The following is a 26,348-nucleotide window of genomic DNA, read 5'->3' as shown; positions in this document are numbered from 1 at the left end:
GTGAAGCTATAGTGCGCGCCGTCCAGCCATTGACAGGCGCGCACGTCCGGTTTGGCCGCACGGCGCTCGTCTGGGAGTAAAAAGGCCAAACGCTCTCGGCACGCCCACGCGGCTGCCAGCGATACCGCGCTGCGAAAGCTTGCCGATTGAAATAATGAATGTGGCGCACAAGCGGCAATCTATCATGTCAGTGCAAACTGCGCAACACGCACCGTTGTTCGCGCCGATAGCACTTATGGTATTGGCAAACTGTGCGACAGTACTCACCGTAAACTGCATAGTCTGGCTTCTGTCCTCTTTTACTTTTATTTTCTCCCTTTAGAATTTAACAACCAGAACAGATGCGAAAATACCTCACTATATGGGGATCGCGCAGTGCGGTCAAACCTGATGTGCGCTCCTGCCAATGGTGATGATTGGACAGCGCGCACTATACTTCCACTTATGCTTGGGCCACGCGTTCCGCTGTTCAAGTTTCATTTGACGATGATAGTACTAGTAATTTTCCCTGCGTTGTCCTTGGTGAATGTCGGCTTCCTATGATGTGATTAATAGAAATAGGCCCCTTGGTTAACCCCCTTTCTTCTCGTTCACACACACACACACACACACACACACACACACACATATATATATATATAAATATATATATATATATATATATATATGGTTGGTTAGTTGGGGTTTAATGGCACAAAGGTGCAACTAAGGCCATGCTGCGCCAGTCACAAGACAATATATATATATATATATATATATATATATATATATATATATATATATATATATATATATATATATATATATATATATATATATATATATATTCTTACGGGGAGAATCTATACACGGCGGATATGTTTACAAGGCTCACAAAGCTGCCGCAATTGTGGTAGGGCTAGCACGTGCTTACCAGATAGCCGCACCGTCGTCGCGTCGTTATCGTCGAAGCACCGACAACAGGATCGCCGCCCGTGACATGACCCGCCGGGGACAGAAGCACCATCCCGGTACAATTAGGGCTCATGTCCCGAGTGGTATGGTTTAAGGCGCGAGACTTGGACTATGTCAGTCGTGGTTGTTGCTGATGCGTATTTGAGGTTCAGTGAAGCGGTCTCGGAGGCCACATTAGTGATTCCGCACGACGCGGTAAGGGCCAACATAACGCGAGATTTTCGCATAGGCCGACGCGACGTGACGGCAACCACAACAATACAAGCGATCCTGGTAGAAAATTCACTTCCCGGTGTCGGCGGTCATGCAGACATTTTCGATTAACCTGTGAAGCTGACAAACGATCACGTGAAACCCGGCGGCTGGCAATGCCGTGCATTGCAGCGCCCTCGACCGTGCTTCGTGCGAAAGAACCGTGCGCGCGGACAGTGGCCAAGTGAGCGGCCGCGGCTCGAGGCATCGGCTTCACAGTGCGTCAGCATCTTTGGCGGTGGAACACGGAAAGCAAGCACCATCGTCCCCGACAAGCGATAGGCTCGACGCAAGGTTGAGCGCGCACAAACACCGTAGCGCGCGCGAGCGAAGCCACGTGATTCTATTTCATATTTAGCGGACTTTCTTTAAACGCCAGCAAAAATCACCCCCCAGCATATACTTTGTCACAAAAAACGGGATTGGTCGTTTTGAAATGCCCTCTACACCGTCACGCAGCGCACTTGAATCTAAATCGAATATTAAAAAAAATGCATAATTGATCTAAGTTAACTAATTAAGCGTATTATAAAAAATATCCTAAGGAGCACAACGTGACGGCAAACCATATGTCGCCGGTTTCATTCAGTTGCAGTTAACCACTTTGCTCTTTAAATCATTGGTTCAAGTTACGTAACACCCTGTACATGCAAGTGAAGAGAACGACATACATACAAGAAGTCTTGGTCTACTAACACCTCAGCTTGTGGGCCAGCTGGCCTTCATCAGAGGGAACAAGATACGTAGGATTATGACACTATTTAAGTGGGCGAAGCTTTCCCCTGTCACGCAGTGAACGCAGAAGCACTGTGCATTGCTAACATCGCATCGTTGTAAGGAGCGACATACAGTGTGAAATATACAAACAAAACATCGATATCGTGTGACAACAAAGGGCGTCACTGGCCAGTGGGATACAGAACAGAGGAAATATCGGAGAAAAAATATTGGTGCATTGCTAATAGCCTCGCAAGGAAAGATACGTAGTTAATATACTCGGGCATCATGAATAAACAAGCAAAAACACGTTGTACTAAGGCAGCACGCTGGCTAGTTTGCCCGGGCCTTCGTTTAGGCTACCAGGAACAGCATTAAACTTAAGAATGACTCCCGTATTTTGCGGGTATGATGTGATATGAATCCGGATTCCATGATTATTGCCGAAAAGTAATCAAAGGTGTGCCCCGTGCTGGTTACGTGTCTTGATATTGGCAAATGAAGGATAGAGGTTACGTGCGTCTTATGGCTGTTAAGACGATACCTAAATGCAGTTTCAGTTTGAATAATGCACTGCAACGGACAGACAAAGCGTTGGAGTAAATAAATAGTCTTCTTCGTCTCACGCGTAAAATAGCCCCGAATATCTAGGCTGAAGCCACTCGCGCCGTTCTTAGCCACCGCAGCCACCGTAATTTGAATGCATACAGCTCAGTAGACACGTTCCAGCTCAATACTAAAATGTGGCTTCTTATGTTTCTGTGCTATAGCACGTGCTGAAACGCGAATTAATTTGAGTTGGACGCGTCTTTATCATCGATTCCAAGCCAGCGTTAGCTGAGAGGGCGTCGCATAGCGAGAGGAACTCGCCATATTAATGGCGCACAGAAAGGATAATAGCATAATCCGCCGCAGGGCCTTCGAGGAATGTATTCGGCATACCGTGTGGGCCTTCCTCTTTCGCTTGCTCTGCGCCTGCTGGTGGTCAATAATGTTCGTCGCCACGGTGCGTAAATCTTTCTGGCGACTGCTCTCAGCTGTCGTCGTATTCTTTACTAGATGAAATTGTGCTCCGAAGAAAACGAACTGATATGAAATAAAAACGGGCTTGTAAGCGGCTACGGAGCAGAAGAGAGATACTGCGAAGAAGGGTCTGAGCTTCTTTGTTCAGCGCTCCCCCGGGAAGCGAAACGAGTTTCCGACTTGCAAACGACAGGCTCGTCGCGTGTTGAGCAGCAGCCTAAAGGGATGAGAGTGCGCGAAATCGCCGGAGCGAATGGACTGCGAAACATTCAAGTCGGTCGGGCAGGAACCGCAAAATAAATTGTGTCGCCCAAAGCGCAGCGCCGTTTCACGTTATAAACTAGCGTCAATGCTTTTTGCGAGTGAGTGGCTGGTTGTCTTCGGGCACTGCGAAGTAGCAATTATTTGCCAAGGGAGCACTTCGGAATATACATCTCCTGCATACATGAGGAAAGCAATTGCGACATTTGCAACGCGCACACATATAGCTGAGTGTGCGCGTGTTTTCAGGTGAAACCCAAAGTGCGCTGATTGACCCGCACAGAGGACATCCTCAACATCTCAGGCATGCGTCTGACTGGTCTGGAGGAGCAGATTTAACCTTGAGGCAGTTGGCATGTACCAGCATGCTTAATCTGGGCTTAACCTGGCCACAGTGGCTAGCACTCCTGGCTTTCGACTAAACATTGCTGCGTTCTCTCTCTTTCTGCTATTGCTATAAAAAAGAAGAATAAAGCAAAAGGAAAGCATAGCAAAAAGCGCTGCACCCACGCAAAGACATTTTTTGTTATACAACAACCTTGTTTGCAACCGTGCACTATAAGGAAGCGATAAGCGGGGATAAGAAGAAAAAATGACAAGACGTAAATGCACTCGGAAACTTACAAGCATGAGCGTTTCCCTTGCAAGCAATCAAATGATGTTTAACTATCCAGTCTTATTCAGAAACAGTAGCAGCGCTCGTTTACTTTTGTGCATAGATGACACCCGAGGCGAGAGCCTCCGTGGATTTGGCTCCGAAGATGGCAGATCGCCTAACGATATTGCGCCAGCACGCACAGAGACAAGGCAGAGAAACCACACAGAATGTGCTGCATAAAGAATGCCGCCGAACCTCTCCATTATGTAATGAATGCATAGATGGATGATACGTGAGTCCCCTTTCGAACGGGGCGATGGGCTGCACCATCAAGCTCTTCCTATTATACTGCCTAATGTCCTGCCTAGGTTACAACAGAAAAAGAAAAGAAAAAGAGAAAAAAAAAAACACCCGATGAATTCACATAACCAAATTTTCTGACCTCCTATTGTGAGCTTCGCTTTTGTACATCTCCGTTTTTGTCGTTTCCCTACTTCCACCAATCTTCCAATTGCGGACATGTTTACTTTCCCCCTGCTCTCGCTGAACCCAAGGGCTTCAAGGAGTCCTGCAGTGCCTAAATCGACCGCTGGGCAGATATCTTCAAATTCTAATAATACATGCTCCATTGTTTCCCTAGCTTTACCGCAGCAAGCACATCCTTCTTCTTCCTTCTTATATCTCGCTTTATAGGGGCTTACTAAACACCTATAAAGCACCTATATGAGCACATTTATAGTTGTTTGCTAAGCACGCCTCACTCCTCTTCAGAAGTCCCCCTCAAGAGTTTCCTTGGATGGTAGCTCCTCCAATGTGGTAGACGCCTCCAACGTTGCAGGCGCTTCGCTGACATCCTGTCCTAGTGGTTAACTCTATCTCGCTCCTTCCTGAACTATTCACGACAGGGAAAATAAGGTGTTTCTTTGCACGGGTGCTTCAATTCTCGTAGTTACGCCACTATTTTGCAGTGGAAAGGCAACTGAGTGCGATCGTCGATACAACCCGAACCTTAACAACAGCCAAATATGAGGTCCTCGATACAGAGACCCAAGGTTAAGAAGGGGGCCTACAGATGGAGGAGCACAATGTGGTATAAAAGTTTAAAACAGTGCGGCATACTGAGTCGCGTAGTCCAGCGCGTAAGGTGCGTGCGTGCATGCGCGCGCGCGCGCGTGTGTGTGTGTGTGTGTGTGTGTGTGTGTGCGTGTGCGTGTGCGTGTGCGTGTGTGTGTGTGTGTGTGTGTGTGTGTGTGTGTGTGTGTGTGTGTGTGTGTGTGTGTGTGTGTGTGTGTGTGTGTGTGTGTGTGCCGGCTAGTTTAGGGGAGCAAGCCCGAGTCTTTCCGGTTGAGTGAAGGGATCCGAAATAAAGCAAATGGTGCAGTCCGCTGCCCAACACATTAGTCGAGGCGCGATGTCCATCGAGAACATAGGAAGCCTAACTTCCGAGTGCATTGCGTAAAGACAGCGAAAGTACCGTGTTGCACAAGCTACTGTCTCAGTGGACCATCACGGTGGGCCTGTTACGAAGGCCTTATAGAGCTATTCTTCTTTCTATACTCGTGATGGCACTCTATTACTTGCGCGGTTCTTGCAAGTTGTTCTGGTTTGCTCCAAGTTGCTGTTGTTGTGCGCTTTCCTTGCGACGTCTTCACTGCTCAGTCCCTTCCCTTAGTTTCTTTTAGGAATTATCATGGAATGGTTGCCTTTTACGCCCGTTTCCACGATCGTTTCTCGCATTTCTTAAGTCCACTATGACAGCAGTCTTATAGTTGCTTCAAAAGTTAGTATATTCACTATATTTGCTCTAAAGGTACCTCCTCTTTTTTTTGTCGGAATATGTGATTATTAATGACTAGCGCTATGCAAAGAGAAAACGACTGCAACTTTCCTCCTATTTCTGTTAAGTTTATAACCTTACCAAACTCTTTCTTTAAGTGCAGAAGGAAAATTAAGGGACTGCGATGTTGCCGACACATTCTGTAAGGATGCGTGAAATAGGCGGGCAGCAGAATACCCAATAAAAAGAACAAGAGGTTCTAGTATTATTATTCGGTGCAGGTTGGTAATTACTTCGGCATCCGAACCCGACATCAAGATTTAGGCCCGCACATTTGTCAGGGATCCTAAACATGGTTGGACATCGTTGCAAAAACAAATATAATAGATTTCGTGTCGTGATAGGTGAAAGACAAAATCTACCAAAATACGCAGGAAATATTCTCTTATGAATACTTTTAAAAATGGAAAACCAGCGAACCATAGCAACCCGGTTACATTGCAAATGAAGTTTCCGGCTGGTTATTTTTGCCCGATTCCTTTACACAGAGAGCACTTTAGGCGCAGGTTATGTAGCTATAGGCTATTTTCATGTTTGAAAAGTGAAGCAGTCCGACACAGAAGTTTGGTACACCGCAACAATTTCATTTGCGTGCGATGCGTCTCGCACACTTCAATATAAAGTCATGCGTGATGTGTCAGATTGCTTGATTGAGTAGACGCACATATAAAGAAGCTTTGGTTCTGCCGTCGAACGTTACCGAAATTTGGAAGATGCATTTTTAACTTGAACATAACGTTAAAAAAATAAAAAAAAGAACTTAAGAAAGAACTTCGTACGAGATAAGAACTACGAATATTACTGAAACGCTTTTCTTTCTTCACTGAGAATACTTTCATTAGGCGCCATAGTGAGCTGAACAGTAAAAGAAGTAACATAAATCATAAACGTTTGTGTGTGATATGAGTGCCGAATCAGCAGTTGCGCAGTATGCGTCAGAAAAGACATATCACACTTAATTGTCCGTATCAAATTACCTTTTAGGTTGTTCTCTTCCGGGGACTTACGAAAGCAAAATATTGAAAAATTGTTTCCCCATACGTACGCTCTGCCAAGTGCGGCGCTTTCTCACATGTTTTGCTCGTTGTTGCTAGACGACTTCCTACCAGCGCAGCCACTGTGTAGCTGTCGTGTCTGCGGAACTGATACACCGAAGAGTGACTGAGAACGCAGTGAGGAGGTAGCGCCCTATGCTGGACCCCTCCAAGTCCTGCGCTATTTTCTGAGGTTATCCATTAAAGAGAAAGTTATATATAGTCTTCAGACGCCTGGTCGAATAGAAAAATGGGTCGCAGACCTAGTCACGATAAAGATTCTGACTTTTCAACATTCATCATCCTTGTTGATAAAGGGAAATAATACGGGGAAATATCCTCTAGGATACGACGAAGTGAATTTCTGTAGTTACTATTTAAATTTCCCGCTGTGCGATTAAGGGAGTTATATATATATATATATATATATATATATATATATATATATATATATATATATATATAATACAAGGACAGCGGCTCAGTGACTATGGTGTTATGCTTCTGAGAATGAGGACGTGGGTTCGAGTCCAAGTCGCGGCAGCCGCATTTCGATGAGCGCGAAATGCACAAAACGAACGTGCACCCTGCTTTGAGTGCCGGTTAAAGGGACACTGAAGGCAAGTGTTAAGTCAAGCTAAAGTGATAGATTAGTAGTCGAGAATCTTGAGGACGTCAATATTATCGTGAACAGAGCTTTTGTAATAGAGAAATTGAGGTATATGCAGGACACGATTGAAGACTCTCCCGGGACATTCAAGTACTTGCGCGAAGACGAAGGCACTCCTCATATAAATTTTTTCACTAGTGCTCAACCACTCATTATATAAAAAAACGTAATTGTACGGCGTTACAAGGCGAAAAAAATGCTACTTGTCCAGTTCTATTTCAATTTTAGAAGAAATAACTCATTCATCCTTGAAGAACCATGACAGCGACGTGGGCGGCCGAAAGGTTTCGTTTTCGCTCGATTCTGCGCAGCCCGCGCTTTCGTGTTTCGATAGTTTCGTTATCGCGCAGTGATGGGCTAGTTTTGCTGGCCCGCGAAACTCTCACGAACTGCAAGTAGCAGAGAATTCCACGTCCATGTGATGCCACGGGATGCCCGAACGGTCCACGCCACTTGACAAAAAACAGCTGCAGCGGCGAATCCATCGCTCTCTCTTGGCTCGGTTTACCCGCGGCCGCGCGTTTTCGTTTTGCGCAGAAAACCGTAGCGGCGTCTGTCGGACACCGTTTTACTCACCGACGGCAGCAAAGGGTGTTGATGGCGTGTGCAACGTCACAACACTCTGGTTGGGTGGCGGGATAATTGTATTGCGATAGCAGTATGCGGACCCTTGAGATGCTATTTTCTCGTAAACTGTCTTTTCTTTGCAGAAAACAAGCGCTTCGAGGTATCTAGAATACTTGAACAGTCCACGTCGACTTAGTAATGGCGTTTAGTGTCCCTTTAAAGAGCCCCAGGTGGTAAAATTATTTCGAAGCCCTTGTATGCAGTGTCGTTGATAACCCGCTGTGCAGGTGACCCCTCCAATGCAGGGTAGCAAACCGGAAACTCCACGTTGTTAGTCCTCCTACATTTCGGCTTTTAATATCTCTCTTTGGACTTCAAAGCTCACCATTTCTTTTTCTACATGTATAACCGATTTGAACGACACTTTTACAGAAAGGTTGCGCACGGGGTGGCCACACAATGCATATACGTAATCCTAGATATACTAAATGGCTTCTCAATTTCAGCTTAAATACTTCACAACGAAACCTCTTACGTCACATATAGAATTGCGTAACTGAAGCTAGTTAGCACTCAAGGAGCGTATTCCCTTAGTATAGAACTCGCGATTCGAGCAGCGCCCCTGCTTCACACTCGAACAGCAGAGAACATATTTTGAGAAATGCACCTTCACCAATGTTACACATAGTTTTTTTGGTTCTGAATAACAAATGAGGACTTGCCAGAAAATGAATATGAAACCTGTGGAATGCATTTTCGCCGCATATTTTGAGCACGTTTTTACGACCAGGCCCGTGTGAGTCTCCTTATGTGTACTAAATAGACAAGGTCTGAGGATTTAGTTGCTTTAATTTCACAGCCCCAATATTTACTTTAAAGTTATGAATAAAATGGTATATTTACCGAAATAAATTCCGCGCTATACCTAATTATGGCAAACAACCTCATTTCTGACGGTCCCAGTCAGAAATGATCTCGTGCCAAAAATTTATCATGCACGTGTTATTACGAGTTTACTGCGATTACGAGTTTGTTTCGCAGTTTGTTTCGCACCCACGCTATAGAAAGCCGGGCATTGGCTACTTTGTGCACTCGTTCAGAAGGACCAGCTGTTCATTTAAATTGCTAACGGTGCTGCTGGCATTACTTCCCCAAGGCTAATTCATGCCGCCATCTTAATTTGCGGCGCGGAAGTACACCATGCACTACAGGTAGTAGTACTTACACAGTATTGTAAACTTGGCTTAATTAGGCTTCAATTCGCACCCTAATTCGCATATTCAAAGCGCACTTTGAAACAATGGTCTAGTGGGGTCGTTCGGATTTATACTAAACACTGTTGTCATGGATAAAGAAGATCGAGATGACAACGAGGGTTGAAGTCGGTGTCAAGAGAAAACTAGGTCAGCCCACGAGAAGAGTGCGACGCACTGTCGAGCAGCTTTTTGACGATAAACAGGAAGGAACAGCGGAATGATTGGGCGGAAAGAAAGAAAGAAATGTTAATGAATGTCTCTGCTCTCATTAAGAAATGGGACAGAGATGGTACGAAAAAAAAAAAGGACACCGGCTCAAGTTTACTTTAGTTTTTTTTTTCTTCTTTTTCTTTCTCTTTTCCTTAATGCGCTCGTTGCAGGAGGGTTTTACGAGTCGCGAGAAGTAAATGCTTACCGGGACGGAGTCTCCGCTGGACGACGACTGATTGTCCTCCTGCGAGGACACGTTGGCGTAATTCGAGTCCACGGAGGAGCAGTTGCTCGCGCTGCGCCGGTGCACGTGGGTGGCGGTGCAGTCCGCGGTGATCACCGTGGTCGACGACGTTTCCGACGAGGCAGGCTGGAACAGGTGACCCCCACCGACGGTCGCGTGCCGGCGCCCCTTGATGGGCTCGACACGCGCCCAGATGACGTCGTCGCGCCACTGCAGCGGGCGGATGACGCGGCCGGGGAGCGCGAAGTGCACCGTCTTCTTCTTGGACGAGCGGCATCCGAGCGCCGCCGCCGACGACGAGCTCATCAGCGGCTCGAGAAGCGCGCTGCTGGGGACGGTCAGCCACACCCGCACCTCGTCGTCGCCTGCGCGAAGTGCACGCTCCAGTTACAAAAGCAATCGCGCAGCAAGAAGCGCCAACAAAGAAAGAAAGAAAGAAAGAAATAAAGAAACAGACAGGCACACAGACAAGGACTATTTCCCTCGTCGAACCAAGTCATTGCCGGTGGAAGTTCATTTGCCCAATATTTTACTTCATTTCTGAGAGTCCTCGCATATCTTCGACGATGCGCGTTCCCACATTCGGTGGGGAGATATGCTGACTGTAAATAAACATTAAAAATAAACACGTAATCGTTTCAGATTGATAGAGCAGTATTTCGAAACTTCATTACAGCTAATTTGCTGGTTCATTATTAGAAGGGTGAAGGTAAAAGATGGATTTCTTGAACTTCGCTCGATATGTCAGCACCGGCGCGTCAATGTGTCGTTGCCGATTTCAAAGTACCTTGTATTTGATTGATTGATTGATTGATTGTTTGATTGGTTGATTGATTGATTGATTGATTGATTGATTGATTGATTGATTGATTGATTGATTGATTGATTGATTGATTGATTGATGGCTTATCACACGTACATGTGATGGGAGGCGAAGGGAAAAGCCATTCAAGGATGGTTTGAGGCAGTCCTTCGCCCCCATACTGGCAGAGACAGCAGCAGAGGCACACACATTTTGTTGACATGGTCGTACACTTTCACAAGACTATCATATTGAACACAATATTGTCATACACTTTGATACCACCCTAAAATTAAACGCATCACTAGTTAGTGCCCTACACAGGGCATCATGCGTTAACAGACGTAACTTAGCTAACTAACGTAACTTCGCCTCAGCATTGAACGCCAGCACAGCATTTCATAACAACGTACAAGTAGTAGTAGTGGCATTAAAACAATATAATTAAATACAAATCACAAACAGTTCTAGAGGTCAATGTTATACTAGCAAGAACGCGTACAAGTCAGATGATGTTACTTCGTGATTATGGATTTGTTTTTGATTATAGTCATTTAGTAGACGTGGAAGTTTGTTGTGAAGCATATGCCGGCCATAGCCAGTGCAATAATATGGCGCAGTTTGGGACATTATGGCTCCGTAATGTTAATTGAAACTTGCTGAGATCAGTACCTGGCAAATTTTAAATACGCTGCAGTCGAAATTCACCGATTACAAAAAAAGTAGAGCCGAGAAGATGCCGTCAACATTCACGACCACCATGGCGAGCTAGCGCGGTAATCTTAAGGCGGGATCGCCAGCCGTCCTTTGTTCTTGCATCGTATCTGGCTTATACCTAACCTCTTAACACACTGAGAGCGCATTTGTTGCTATTGCATAGAAGTGCAATAGTCTGATAGAGTCAATACTTAGCTTTTTCCGTAGTGTGACTTTAATAAAATGCTGGAGATGTTTTGCAAAAGGATATAATGTTGGGCGAGTTGGTAAGCTAACATATTCTTTGTTTGTAGCGCGAAGTGGCACACACACGGACCGGTCACATACAGTACCCGTCCCGTCTTCTTCTATACTCTGTGTATCTGTCACTTCGAGCTACAAACAAAGGTTATTTTTCCTGGAGATATTTGTCTGACTGATGGCCTGGCGTGCTACTACAAGTACTGGGCTATAACTAAGACCTATGCAGTGGTCGAAACAAGCACGCAAAGATCAGATATGTCCAAATGTTACTCTTGGTGTTTGGGGGAAATGTCATAAACTCAGTCATAAAACAAAGCATACAAACGACGCATTCTGTGGAACGCGTTCATCTGACTGCATCAGAGTAAAGCGAACGCATCAAACAGGGCTGCATGCATTCATCTGACACCATTTACTCATTTTTTGTAGATATGCTTCCCGGCAAGCTTACTGGGAAAAAAAGAGAAGAAAAGACACTGCGCCTAATCAGTATAGTATGAGAACTTCTGCAAAATGACTCAAATATGGTAGAATATGTCAATCCTTCAAATTGAGTTGTCGTGATTCCTTTTATTCTGAGGGTGTTTGCCGGCAACATTTGCAAGGGACATTTAGTTTATGTTATCCACTATGGAGAAGCTCGCACAGCCGCGAAACCAAGGTCTCCGCGGATTGAAGAGTGAGTCGTTTCCTATTTGAAACGACGAAGCGGAGGAAAGCGGAGCCACAGGCAAGGTGACTGGTAGCACTAGGCCCTAGTTTATTTCCGTGACTTCTTCGTTAATAACTTCGAGCGTTTCAAATCAGCGACAGAACCTTCATTTCATTTTCTACAAAATCTAGTGTTGTGACACAATTCTTGTATCCTAAAGTGCGACATGGGGAGAATGTTCGACACGACAAAGCTGATTTCATGTGTAACAGCTGTATATCTCAATCTCTCCCTCCGTTTTATTTTTTTGTTTTTATTATTCTTCACCACTCCGCGCATCTACATAGGAAAGCAAGACAACGAAGCAAGATTTTTTTCTGTCATTTCTGACACATGACGGAAATCGCAACAAAATTGCATGTGACCGAAATGTTCGCAAGGCTTTAAATTTACTTCAAGCTCGTCTATTCTTTCTTGCGCTCAGATAAAGACACGCAAATATACTGCAAGTTGGCTTGCTCCAACGGCTTGGGCCGCGTAGCTACTCGCGCACATCTGTTCCCTGCCATTTTGTTTCAGCTGTCGCCTCCTTGCGGATGAGGGCCGAGAATAGCGTGTGTCAACCGTCGAACGCGCGCAGCATAACTTAGTGCTCGTCCACGGCCCATGCGTTTTGCGTCCGGCTAAATACATTTTAGTTCGTGCGTGTCCTCTGTCATTCATTGCGTTACATCCGGTCTTAGGCGCCATGGCGTCCGGGGACTTCCGGTGGCCGGAGGTGGAGTGCGCGGTCACGTGAACCCGGCGGCACGGATGGGCACACTTGGGTGCTCGCCTCGCTCGATGAATGCGCGTCTCCCGATCGGACTCGCGCAGCGCGGAGAGCGAGTTGGCGATGACGTCATCATCATGCGAACTGCCTCTAGGGTGTCGGATGCGCGGATAGCCTAGCGGGAACTCCTTTGTAGTTTCTGGCGAAGCATTGGCACGGCTGAAGTCCTGCGCTACGCAGCGAGTGTTACAACGAATTAGTTTTTTTCATTGCCACTGAGACAACCGGGCAAGAACCGGTGTATTGTTCACCTCACGCGATAACGTTGTAACAGTGGTTAGCCGGCGAAACACGATCACCGTCAAAAAAAAAAACAATATACGTGTCATAATCTGAAGCATAAGACGATGGTACGATGAAGTGTTGTCGAATTGCGAAACTTAAAAATGAAGGAAAGTTTGCCAACAGTGTCGATGGTGGAGCTCTCTTCTTCAGTGCTAGTTAAAACTTATTGCGGTGTTCGGTCACAGGTTTTCCGAGGTTGTGAGAGATTTTCCAACAAGTTTTTGACTATTGTATTTCTGCTCTGTTTATTCCAAGCACATTCAAAAATCTATTTTTATGAATATTTAAAAAAGTAGTAGGAAAGACGATGACAATTACGAAATTGAACCTCAAACAACTGATGTACTTAAATTTGTTTTCATTCCGCACACACGCATTCTCTTGCATATTCAAAAAATGAATGCGCGAAGCACCGACATTAGCGTCATGTCTTGGGATGGCCCAAACTCGCAAGCTCAGAGTCTCAAAACGCAGAAGGACCAGGTGTATAGGAGCCAAATGACGCAAGGACCATTGTACTTGGGATTATCAAAATATATGATCAATCAATCAATCAATCAATCAATCAATCAATCAATCAATTATTATTATTATTATTATTATTATTATTATTATTATTATTATTATTATTATTATTATTATTATTATTATTATTATTTAAAAGGGCGTCTATTAAAGTTGGAACGATGGATAACCCGCCGCTTAGTTACAGGCCCAAAACAAACTGCATACATAGGGGAGCCGTAGGGAAAAATTAACGCAATTTGAATAAAATAAAGAGGAAATTTGAGATAAATGTTGCATCGACGCGGAGAGTCTTGAATACCACGTTGGATGAGAACGACGGCAAATTCAAGAAGGCAACTTCTGCTTTACACAGGGTGTCCCACGTAACTTGAGCCAAACATTAAAAATATGCAAATGCCACTTAGCTGGACAGAACCAAGGTAATGTTTGCCGTCACTTGGAGATACTCAAATAATTCTTTTTTCATTCAGCCTAAATAGATATTTAGTCTCAATTAATTAATCAACTTCTCAAATAATATAATTCGATTAAAAGTGCCAATGAGAAAATTGTAGAGCGACATGAAAAACTCCCGCAACAGCTTTCTGTTGGTCAGTACGTACTACATAAAAGTGTTTTTCCGAGCGTGAAAGAAGCACGCGAGTGCACGCAAAGTGCCTCGAGCGGCCAGGAGCGCGTTAATTTTGCGTGCACTCGCGTGCTTCTTTCACGCTCGGAAAAACACTTTTATGTAGTACGTACTGACCAACAGAAAGCTGTTGCGGGAGTTTTTCATGTCGCTCTACAATTTTCTCATTGGCACTTTTAATCGAAATATATTATTTGAGAAGTTGATTAATTAATTGAGACTAAATATCTATTTAGGCTGAATGAAAATAATAATCTGAGTATCTACAAGAGGCGGCAAACAACAATGCCTTGGTTCTGTCCAGCTACGTGGCATTTGCATATTTTTAAAGTTTGGCTCAAGTTACGTGGAAGACCCTGTATAGGATTCACGTTGTAGCTGCATTCCTATGTATGAGAAATAGGAAACGTGAAGGAACAATTAAGGCATTGGGAATACTCTCTAACCAAGTGTCAATAATACAGCTTGCGATACGATAGTTACGCCTACTTTATCTGTCTCGCTGAAAAAAAAATATGGCTTTTAAATGCATAAGCATTTCTGTGCCTACCCAACGATATATTTGTCTACTCGTCATGAAATACAAATGCAATTGCTCATACCCCCTACACGACGGCTCATACCTCCTTAAGCAAGCAAAAAAAGAATGTAGTTGCTCATACCAACGTAAGGCTGAGGCTACAAGAGCTCAGCAAAGTAAAGCGAGCAGTGCATACATTCATCGAAATCACCCATACAACACACACAACAGTGTACGTTTCAATAAAGGACAATCTCAAAACAAGCGTCCGAACTATTAATAAAGCATTGCATGCTCCCCTAAGGAATTGTAGCGGTGGTTTTGCAACAGCTTCGCTGAACATGCAGGTTGGTAAGGACCGATAAAGCTTGTTAAGTGTCGGATCCTGTTTGATAAGGTTGATAACGACTGATGAGGGTCGATAAGGCTTTGTGCTGGTCGAATCAAGTTTCATAACATTGATAATGACACCGGACGGCGTGGAAAACAGCAAGTGGCACAATGTTTACGTCTACTTAGGCAACTCTCGAGAAGTTCATGCGTGACTTTTTTTTTCCGCTTTAGATGAACTTTCAGATTTCCAGCACATTCTTATTGCTGTGTACATTTTCCATGGTACCACCTTCGAAAGCAAAATGGCTGAACACGGAGTTACGTCCACTTTCCGCACCATTTTATTCTTTATATTTCATGACACATGGAGCACGCACCCCTGTATTGTTTGACCATACCATATTTTCATATATATTCAATATTGTTGGGGTTTTACGTGCCAAAACCACTTTCTGATTATGAGGCACGCCGTAGTGGAGGACTCCGGAAATTTTGACCACCTGGGGTTCTTTAACGTGCACCTAAATCTAAGCACACGGGTGTTTTCGCATTTCGCCCCCATCGAAATGCGGCCGCCGTGGCCGGGATTATACCATATTTTTCAGAGCAGCCCGAAATATTGGGTTTTGGCTGACATGTGATGATCAGCAACAGAGAATGTGTTGTACGCAAAAAAGGAAACATGAAAATAAAAGCACCAGCGCGGAGCAACACCTGTATAACAGACATGGTAGAACAGAAACCAAAAGAGAGACACAGTGAGTCATCGTTTCCCTATTGTTGCAAATAACTTTCTATGGCACCGTTAGTCATCAACTACCCGCTCACTTTCTCATTATGTTCTAAGCCGCTCACCTCTCTCAGGCGAGCCACTGGTGTAAAGGTTCTGGTGGGACTGCAATGTAAGAAATACGTCTCTTACAACGTCTGTAGGAATACCCTGCCAAGTTCTTAATTTGTTTACTTTTCTCTTATCTCGATTCTCATGAGTTGACTGAACGTAAACAAATTTATCTCCTATTCAATTTGTACTCAGGGTTTTACAATATCCTTGGATTCGAATTTGATTGTCCCTTGCTTTATTGCGATAGGCCGTCCGCCCACAAGCTTCTTAGCTTCTAAATAGTGCCCCATGTCGAGTAGCAATCCGGACGCGCGTCTGGTTGACCGCCCTACTTTAGCTTCCTTCTTTTTCTGGTAGCTCAGAAATCTATGTTGGCAGGGAATCTCTTTTCTCGTTCCTCGAGTGTCTCAATCAGTCGCCTTCTCGCCCCACAGAGTATGGTGCGCATTGAAGTCGCCACATATAATCCTAGGAGCTGGGCAGCGGCTGCAGAAGAGAAGAAGAGATCAATGGGCATCATTTTGTGCAAGCCTATCGGTCTTCACGCCAGTTCCACGGATATGGTGGGTCGTTAATAACCTTGCTGGAAACTTTCGACCAAACAAGCCATTTGAAGCCCTAGCATTGAAGTTAGGCAAGACACTCGCTTGTCTTGCGAATGCCTTCGCTGAAATATACTCTTCCGGAAGGTCAGCCGGCAAAACCAACCCGCCCCCGCCGCTATCATCGTCTCTAATGGATGCTCCTTTCACACTCAGAGAGCTGGAACTAGCTATGAGCAGCCTCCGACATCGCTGTGCGGTGGGACCTGACCTTATCAGTAATCAGATGCTGACTAACCTACCGGTTGAGAGACGGCGTGATTTGCTGGCATTTTTTTTAACCAAGTCTGGGCCAGTGGGGCTATCCCACATTTATGGAAGGTAGCATGGGTGGTACCGGTTCTGAAGCCTGGAAAGAATCCTGCAGTTCTGGACTCATACAGACCGGTATCGCTGACCGCGTGTGCAGCGAAGCTAATGGAGAAGATGGCGTGCACAAGACTCACTTGGTATGTCGAGCAGGGTCGAAAACTACCATCGTGCATGACTGGGTTTCGGCAGCGTCTAAGCGCTCAAGACAATGTGCTGGACCTGCTAAGCCACACAGAACATTACAGTGCCGATGGCCTGTCGACACTTGCTGTTTTCATGGATGTTTCTAAGGCTTACGACTACGTGTCTCAAAGAGCCATCATCAGCCAGTTGCAAGTTATAGGCGTCACGGGTCATCTCTTGCACTTCATACATACGTTCCTCAATGATCGTCGCATCAGAGTTCGTGTTGGCGACACTTTCAGCCATGAAATACGTATATTTCGCGGTGTGCCACAGCGGAGTGTTTTATCTCCCTTACTATTTAACATTGCCATGAGTAGCCTCCCAAGAGTACTAAACCATCGAACAGCAGTGAAGATATCTATATATGCCGATGATATCTGCATATGGGTCTCCGGCTACCAGCATCGCCGCCTCGCACGAATAGCCCATGGGAGCAGTAAAAGCCATTCGGGGCCACTTGGCAACGATTGGATTATCACTATCAGCAGAGAAATCATCATTCGTACTATTTCCTGGAGTGAAAAGAAAATCTACACGCTTGACGCTGAATTTGGACGGATACCAGATTCGACAAATCACCAACGTCCGATTTCTGGGCGTTACCTTAGACCACAGGCTACTCTGGTGCCCCGGTGTTGACCACGTTGTGGCGTCATCGTCACCCAGACTACATGTGCTCAAGCGAGTCGCTGGCATACGCTGGGGCAACCACCCGATGTCGATGCTACGGCTACATACAGCGTTGGTTACCAGTCGAATCCTGTATCAGCTACCTCTGATGTCACCCTCAGACAGCCAATACGAGCGCTTAGAAGCCATCCACAGAAAAGGTATCCGGCTTTGCCTTGGAGTCCCTCAGACAGCGTCAAACAAGAAAGTGCTCTACGAAGCTGAGTCACGCCCTTTACGACTTCAGGCTTCCAAGGCTCTGATGATGCAGCTCCTACGTTTGAGTGAGTCTACGCCCGGTAGAGCCCTCTTACGACGTATAGGTAACAGGCCGCGCTCACATTTTTATGCAGCATTGAACATGCTTCGCGTATTAGGATTGCGCTGCTCGAGACAGAGGGAAAAGATAGAACCACTCTGGACATTCGAGGACATCACATGCCACTTAAGTGTACCACGATTGCAATCAAAGAGCTGCATTCCATCTGCAGAAGCCAAGTCATTAGTCCTGGAACACCTGAACACGATTTACCCGAATCACCTACAAGTACACACAGATGGCTCTGTCAAGGCAGACGAAGACCGCTGCGCAGCTGCATTCTATATTCCCTCTCTAAGATATACGTGGTCTGGCCGTCTGGACTGTATAGCCTCGTCTACAGTAGTGGAAGGCGTAGCAATAGCTTCTGCTGTGCGGAAATTAAAGACTTACGGACTCAAAGGCCGCATTACAACAAATATACCGTGGTTTGCCATCCCTCAAGTTCCCACGCAAATCACTAGCCATCGTGAAAGAACTCAACAGCAAAGGCTTCACAGTAAAGGTTCAATGGATTCCTTCCCACATTGGTATCTCAGGAAACGAAAAAGCTGATGCGCTTGCATACGCAGCGCTCTATCATCCTCCCAAAATCAAGGCTCCAAAGAGTAATCAAGTGCAAAAATCTGACATTCGAAATCACTTTGCGTCGCTTTGGGTTCCACCGCATATGCCCTGCGTAACCAAGAGATTGCACCGAGAGGAAGCCACACTTCTATATCGAATGAGGACAGGATCTGCTAATACACCGGCCTGGTTATTTAAAACGGGGCGAGTCAATTCTCCGAACTGTACGGCATGCAACGAGACAGGAGACATTGAGCACTTTTTGTGGTCCTGCCAGAAATTCCAACATGAAAGAGACACTCTCCTGAAAAATCTGCAAAACAAGGACCTTCCGCATGCGCGCCTGCAACACATATATATTTCCCGAGGGATCAGTTATAGCCCGCAAAGAAACTTCACGTCTCCTCATCGAATTCCTAAGAGAGACTGGTTTCATGGACATATGGTGAAACCCTTCAGCGGTATTGTGCGAGACGCTCGGGCGGAGCAATTGCCGGCCTTGTTCGCCAGGCTAAACCCGCCTGTTGCTACAATTCACCACCACCACCACCACTACCACCACCACCACCACCACCACCACCACCACCACCACCATCGAGTGTCTCAATCTTCATTGCTCTTCCGCTGATGCACTTTTCGTCTATTCCCGTTAGGTGGCCAAACTATCTCGGCCTTCTCTCTTGAACCTTTGCTTTTATGTGTGCAAAGTAAAACTTAATGCGCAAGACAAATCATATTAAGAAAACGAAGAACAACACGAAGTATAAGAAACTGCGATTACTAATAGTGCAGAAAGTTCGCAAGGGAATACTTCGTAGATTAGAATAGTTGGCCGCAGTGGCTTAAAGCAAATAGAAAGAGCTGCACGAACTAGCGCTTTGGTCATCGCCGACTGTTCATTGCCTGATAGTAACGGGAGTTTCAGGGGATCCTAAGGGAAAACATTTACGGCTTTGCGGCTTTAGACTGAAAGCGTTCTTCTGCTTCGCTCACTCTTCTGCGCCAAACACTCGAGTTAGGCTTAGCTGGCGCCTTACCGCGAACTTGCAGTGCTTTAGAGTTGCCGTAATGAGAAACTAATATTATGAGAGTGGGGCAAGTCGTCTCTTTACCAGAGCGTGAAGCTCAGTAACATGGTGCATGAAAAAAAAAATACTATACAATAACTTACTTTTGGTGGCTAGTTATATAAAGTGAGCCATGGCACGCTTGCGACAACGCGATTCTCACTGAGAGATATGCCTTAAATATTGCAATGTTGACGAGAAGAAGACAATTAATAGACACACATTTTTACGTATACTTCGCCCCTCAGCTAACTAATGTCGTTTGACTATCAACAAGAAGGGGATTAGGTTACTTTGTTAACAAGGGTAGACAAAAAAAAAAGAAAGGACCTTAGAAATAAGGAAATTTTCCATGTTACTAGAATTGCTGTTTCAAATGAAAATAATTTTATTTTGTAGACTGTTCCCTAATAATAGCTGCATTTATACATCTCGCGTAGCTTGAAGCAGGGCGAACTTCCGGAAAGTAATCTCTCCCCGTCATCTGCATCATGCCTTTATCGGGAAGTAATGTTGTGATAGCCGCTTATATAGTAGCTAAAAACGCTTAGAGACACGCTTTCGCCCAATGCAAATAGTGAATACACGACAGACCCGATAAACGAAATTTCCACAGCGCAACCAGCAACGCCCGGGGTTTCACGCAGCCTCTGCAATTCCTTAGGTCTCAGTGGAACAGCGCAGCGAGAGGGAATCCTAATGGCAACTAAGGCTCGTGGGACACAGCACGGTGCAGCACGGAATTTTATCGAATCCTGGCGAAACGCTACAGGTTTGTATTCAACCCCCTGCCACCTCTAATCCACGTCGACTGTACAGCAGGTCACGGCAAGTGAAAGAAAAAAAAAACGCGCTTCGACGTGTAATGTTATAGGTCACGCCTCGAGCGTCTGCGAGGATGAGCTTGATACGGGCCGGTGAAAACCGAGAGCGAACGACTTCACGCACGGACGAGCGCTTCTAAGGGCAGAAAAATGATCGACGCAATGGCGAGTTGTGTAGCCAATGAATCCGTTTACTTCTGCAGCACTCACCTCTTATATTTATTTTTTGATCTTGATTTGTTCTGTTCCATTCTTCCTCTGGTGACGCAAAAAGAAAAATCAAACACGAACGGAGTCAGAAGTCAACGGTGCTTGAAGTGGGCAAGGTTGCGTATAAGCTAATTAGAGCGCTCACGGAAAATTCGCGCTCCAGGAGTTGCCCACTGCACCCGACCTGCCACTAGAGCTGCCAGTAAAGAGGAGACCGAGTTTACAAAAGAAGAGAGTTTTACCTCGCAGACGGAGGTAATGACCTGCAAGGATTTGCTGAACCGTATGTTAACTCAAGTTCTTACTGAGTCAGTCGAGAGCCATTGAATTTGCTGTGCCAACACTGGAAACAGCTGCATATCTAAGTTAAAGAAAGGAATGTGCTGGACTAGAGCGTAGTTCACCGGTTGGAGAGTCATTTATAGCGCTTCCTTTCTTTCCCCCTTTTTGATAAGCTGGTTGAATTTTCGATGGAAGCCGAGCCCCGGAATTAAAAAAAAGATAAACGTACAAGCACGGAAGGTTTACATAAGCACACAATTGAAACAGGAACGAAAAGAACCACACAGGACAAGATCTTTCTTTTCATATTTGTTCAATGTGTGTGCTTGTTCAACACGGAATGATGAAACGATCAGCTTAGTGACGCATGTAAGGAAGTTTTGGTGAGCTAAGAGTACATGGCGGCAATAACATCACTGACGGTGGAATGGTTGAGCGCGAGAGGAATACTTCGCGACACGTGGTGACGTTTTACTTTTGGCTTGTGATCGCTTTCTCCATGTTGGCACGCCTGTAACGTTATCGGAATACGCACCTCCTGTACCAGCATATTCGTGAAAGTTGTCACTTAGATAGTGAGATGGCTCAATCATAATCAAATTGTACGCAAGCCATGGACACAGTCGTACACATTTTCAAAACAACACAAGTCCTACCGGCTGCTCTGGAAGGCAACATGCCACGTGTATAATTTGAAGAGGACGTACTCATCAGTGTTATTCGATTGTATGACTGCTGATCGTGCTTGCCGTTATCGCTGTCCTTTAAGTGCTAATTTTTACTGAGAACACCAATTCATGCAACAAAATATTTTATTCTTTCCATTCGTCGATCGTTTCTGACACTGCACAACACCTTTTCCGAGGCAACATTCATTAGGAACGGACACCTCGACTCTGAGTACACAGGCTTCTTTTATGCCTTTAACGATGCTTGGGCAAGTAGAAAGACAGAATAAAGGAAAACACAGGAAGGTGAGAAATACAAGCAAACATTGCATCTTATGTGCACTTGGGTTAACATATACAGTGTGACCTGCTACACTATGCAAGTGTGAACTGCGTATCGACGCTATGCAAGTACAATATGAAACAATCTCTTTACTGATGTGGACTACAATTACAATAAGCGTAGTGTTCAACATCAGATTAGTATTTGACATATACTTGGGCCACGCACGCACTGCGCACGAGACAATCTATCGGTCACAGCTATATTCAAGAGGTGTGAGTAGTGCTTGTGTCAGTGAGCGAGAGAAGAAAGGGAACTGAGGGGCTCGATTTTGTTGATCATGACCACACAAAGCCAACAGACAATGAAGCCAAGGTAACTATCGGGGAAATTACGTGTGGTTTCAAATTCAGATGTAGAAAATAATGAACAAAAAGGAAACGATAGTGGACGAAACGATAACTTGTCGCCGGTGGGTGCCGAACCCACAAGCTCACCTTACGCGTGCGTTGCACTACCAATTGTGCTACGGCGACGGCTATCAACTCGTCGAATAACTTTGGTACTTACGTTTACTATATCTAGCCCTAGGAGTGTTAGCCAGCGCCACTCAGAGCCATGGCGGGATAATGTGGACTACCCTGTTTTGCCCGATGTGGGTTCTTCGGTTCCGACCGGCGAAAAGTAATCTTTTCATCGACTTTCATTTTCCGTTTCTTCATGAAACCAAAGTTCATTTCCGGATACTTTCCTTGGCTTCATTGTCTGTTGGCTTTATGTAGTGCCAGTAAGGTGGCTCGTGGGTCATCAAACGAATGCTTTGATCGCGTCTATCACTCTAATGCCCGGATGACCGAAAAGAATGCTTTGCAAGCGGACAAAGGCAGTGTCTGCTAAAGACCAAAACTTGTGTAGGAACGACGCTTCATTTTTGGCTTATTGGCTCGTCGGTGCCTTAGAGTACTGTGGCTACGGCGACGCGAGAAGAAGAAAAAAAAATACAGCGCATTTTCCGTGCGACCTTCGAACCGCTCCATTATACAGCTGTAGAAGCCCTCTAAAAAACAACGATTCGAGGAAAATACAATTTCACTTGAGTGTCTTACTGTTACTGCTAAGCATATAACCTTGGGCTGCTATACCCTGCAAGATTCTTGCATGTTCAGATAAAGACTGTAGTAAAAGCATCAGTAGAAGTGGGCCATCAAACGACCGCAGTTTCAGCGTCGACATATAGGAGCCCCAGCTGGCCGAAAGGCTCCAAGAACTTGTCCTTGCACCCACAGCCCTATGATCTGCAAGCTCTCTCATTCATATGGGCCATTATTCGTTTATCATAATGCTGACCGCAGCTCTAAACGCTAAGACAGCGTGAAATGAAAGCTAAGAGAATTGCCCAAAGCACCCTTTGTGTTTAGGCGGAGTTTCTCTGTAATAACCTAACAATAAGCCAACTATGGTTTTGTAGAGCAGACTGCGCATTCCTGTATGCATATATGCCCTGTATCTAAATATGAAGCAAACTCTGCCACAAAGAACGTGTATGACTGCAGCAAAATAACATCGGAGCAGGACGATACTTGTCCTTGAGTGGATTAGGTGTGTTTAAGCTACAAGCACGTAGAAGATATATATATATATACAGCGAGGGTATCGAGTCTGGCAGCCTTGATGTCATTAGGTAGCATGCAACGGTTTATTAGCCACGTGCCTATCCGCCTAAGATAACGTGTTACCTGACGCCATCGGGGAAAAAAAGATGTTCCACATCCACCCACCATGGCTCTGAGTGGCGCTGGCTAACACTCTTAGGTCTAGAGCTAGTAAACATAAATGTCAAAGCTAGTAGACGGACTGACCGCCGTCACCGTAGCACAATTGGCAGTGCAGCGCAAGTTTAATGCAGAGGTTGTCGGTTCGGCTCCCACCGGCGACAGGTTATCGTTTCGTCCACTCTCATTTCTCTTTTCCTCATATATATATATATATATATATATATATATATATATATATATATATATATATATATATATATATATATATATATATATATATATGTGTGTGTGTGTGTGTGTGTGTTCCTTGGGCCAGTAAGCCCACATTTGTAACTTATTCTTACGTTTTATTTATTTTTTGCTTGTTTTCTTTGCCTGAACACTTATATGTACACCGTCTTGTGGTGCCCACTACATTGCTCATCGGTTCAAGCACACTGTCGCTAAGCTCTCATCATTGCGCCCGTACGTGTGTACATAGGTTGTTATTTGCTCACTTGTTTATGTCACTTCTCTATCTTAATTAGACAATCAAATGTTGCGGAAAAGCCAGCGATAAAAGTAGCGTACATTTATAATATCATGAACTAAACCAGACAACGGCTCCAAACCATTGTGATTTAAGCACAGCTATAGAATTGGCAACCATGATTACTGTTTTCATGACGCCCGCTTTAGTTGATAACATAATTTATTAACAAATCACTGCGTTCGAAAACCGCCATCTAGATATTACCAACGTGCAGCCATCTTTCACCTTCCGTGCATAGGTGCCCAGTAGGTCGTCCATTATACAGGCACGGCGCCCTCTGCATAGATTCCTACCTGAAATTTCTAAAAACTAAATACGTAAAACGTTTGCAGTAAAACGTACTACATACCGGATATATTGTAACACAGTCGTACGGCTCGCTCTTTGCCCATAGCTATATAGATAGCAATCATGGTGTACAGTGTCTTTGGATTAATTAATGGAAAGTGAGACATCACATCCACCCACTCGTAGCAATTGCTCCACCTTGCGGGTTTGCTCAGAACTATTACGTCAGCGTCTTTGGATGTTCGTACGCACCACAAGTCAAGCCTTGCTGAGAAAAATTTGCGGAAATGCGTAAGGTCGTATTCCATGTCATTCTTTCTTATAGGCTCATAGTAATTGGCTTTTACCACTTTTGTAATCGGATGCTTCCTTATTCAGCTTGCGTTGAACAAAGAGAAAAAATAAGTAAGTCCAGCTCAATTTGGCGTCGAATGACGGCATTCCGCGAGACGTGATGCCTGCGCTTTCGTCTTATATATATACGTCTTATACATATATATATATATATATATATATATATATATATATATATATATATATATATATATATATATATAGAGAGAGAGAGAGAGAGAGAGAGAGAGAGAAACGGGAAGAAAGGGGGTTAACCAAGGGGCCCAAGTTTTGTTAGTCATATCATAAGCAGCCAACACTGACAACAAAGACAACATAGGGGAAATTACTTGCGCTTAATAAATGAAATGAAGAAACGATAAATTAATGGAAATGCCAGTGGATGAAAAACAACTTGCCGCATCTGGGAAAGGATCCCACAACCTTCGCATTTCACGAGCGACGCTCTACCAATTGAGCTACCGCGGCGCCGATTCCCCATTCATTTTCTTGGGTATTTATGATTCCTAGTAGAACCCTGGGGTGTTAGCCAGCGCCACCACTCACAGACCTTGGCGGCGGACGTGGAACATCCTTCCTGCCGCAGGCGCCACGGGAACGTGATCTTTTTGGGTGAAGGCAACCGGTCAATAAGCTTACACATGCTACTTGAAGGCATCAATTTTGCCGCATTCGAGACCCTCGTTATGTAATAAACGAGAACAAAGAGGGTTAAACTGAGGGGCCCGAGTTGTATTAGTCATATCGTAAGAAACCAACAAACGCTGACACCAAGAACAACATAGGGGAAATTACTTGTGCTTACTAAATGAAATAAATAAACGATAAATTAATGGAGACGAAAGTCGATGAAGAAACAACTTGCCGCAGGTGGGGAACGATCCTACAACCTACGGCTGCGTGGCAAATTTTGGGCACACAACTGTTTCTTTGACCCGAGGCAACCAATTTAGCGGGCCGGTAACTGAGCCGTACGGTGCAGCGAAGGACGGGAGGTGATGTGTCAGCCAGCCTACCTGACCATTGCCTGAGAAGCAGACGTCCTTTGTAGATGTCAAGAAGAAGATAGTTTACAACAATGGAGAGCCTTGAATTCGCTCCAGGGTCTATTCGTTGACCATAGTCTCCTTTACAGATTGCAAGGAAGGCATTGAGAATTGTGGGCAATTCTTATGTATAATAAAACTTTGTATTGACGCAGCGCCAATGTTTATGCGTTTGAATTTTATTTCTATCAATTCATTATGTTTACTTTGCACTGACTGCATGTGCATTCGAGATTTATTTTTGTTTGTTTAACCTCGGGCTAAAGTGTTGCTTTGTGTCACCCACATTTCTTTTAATTAATTTTTTAAATGTTAATCAGTATATTTTATAAGTACTTTTCGTCTCTCATAGCGCCT

The 26,348-nt window shown here is 44.8% G+C and overlaps 1 protein-coding gene across 1 annotated transcript in view; it reads right to left on the bottom strand.

Moving 5' to 3' along the window:
* LOC142571619 (uncharacterized) overlaps positions 1-26,348 on the bottom strand; it is a 196,276-nt gene that overhangs the window by 99,579 nt on the left and 70,349 nt on the right. The window contains exon 2 of the mRNA XM_075680127.1: positions 9,585-9,988. Within this exon, the coding sequence (XP_075536242.1) occupies positions 9,585-9,929 (345 nt within the window). The 5' untranslated portion in view covers positions 9,930-9,988. The remainder of the gene's footprint in view (positions 1-9,584; positions 9,989-26,348) is intronic.

Source organism: Dermacentor variabilis, chromosome 2, assembly GCF_050947875.1.
Source record: "Dermacentor variabilis isolate Ectoservices chromosome 2, ASM5094787v1, whole genome shotgun sequence".
Classification (NCBI taxonomy): domain Eukaryota; kingdom Metazoa; phylum Arthropoda; class Arachnida; order Ixodida; family Ixodidae; genus Dermacentor; species Dermacentor variabilis.
This window is presented reverse-complemented; position numbering and strand designations above follow the sequence as displayed.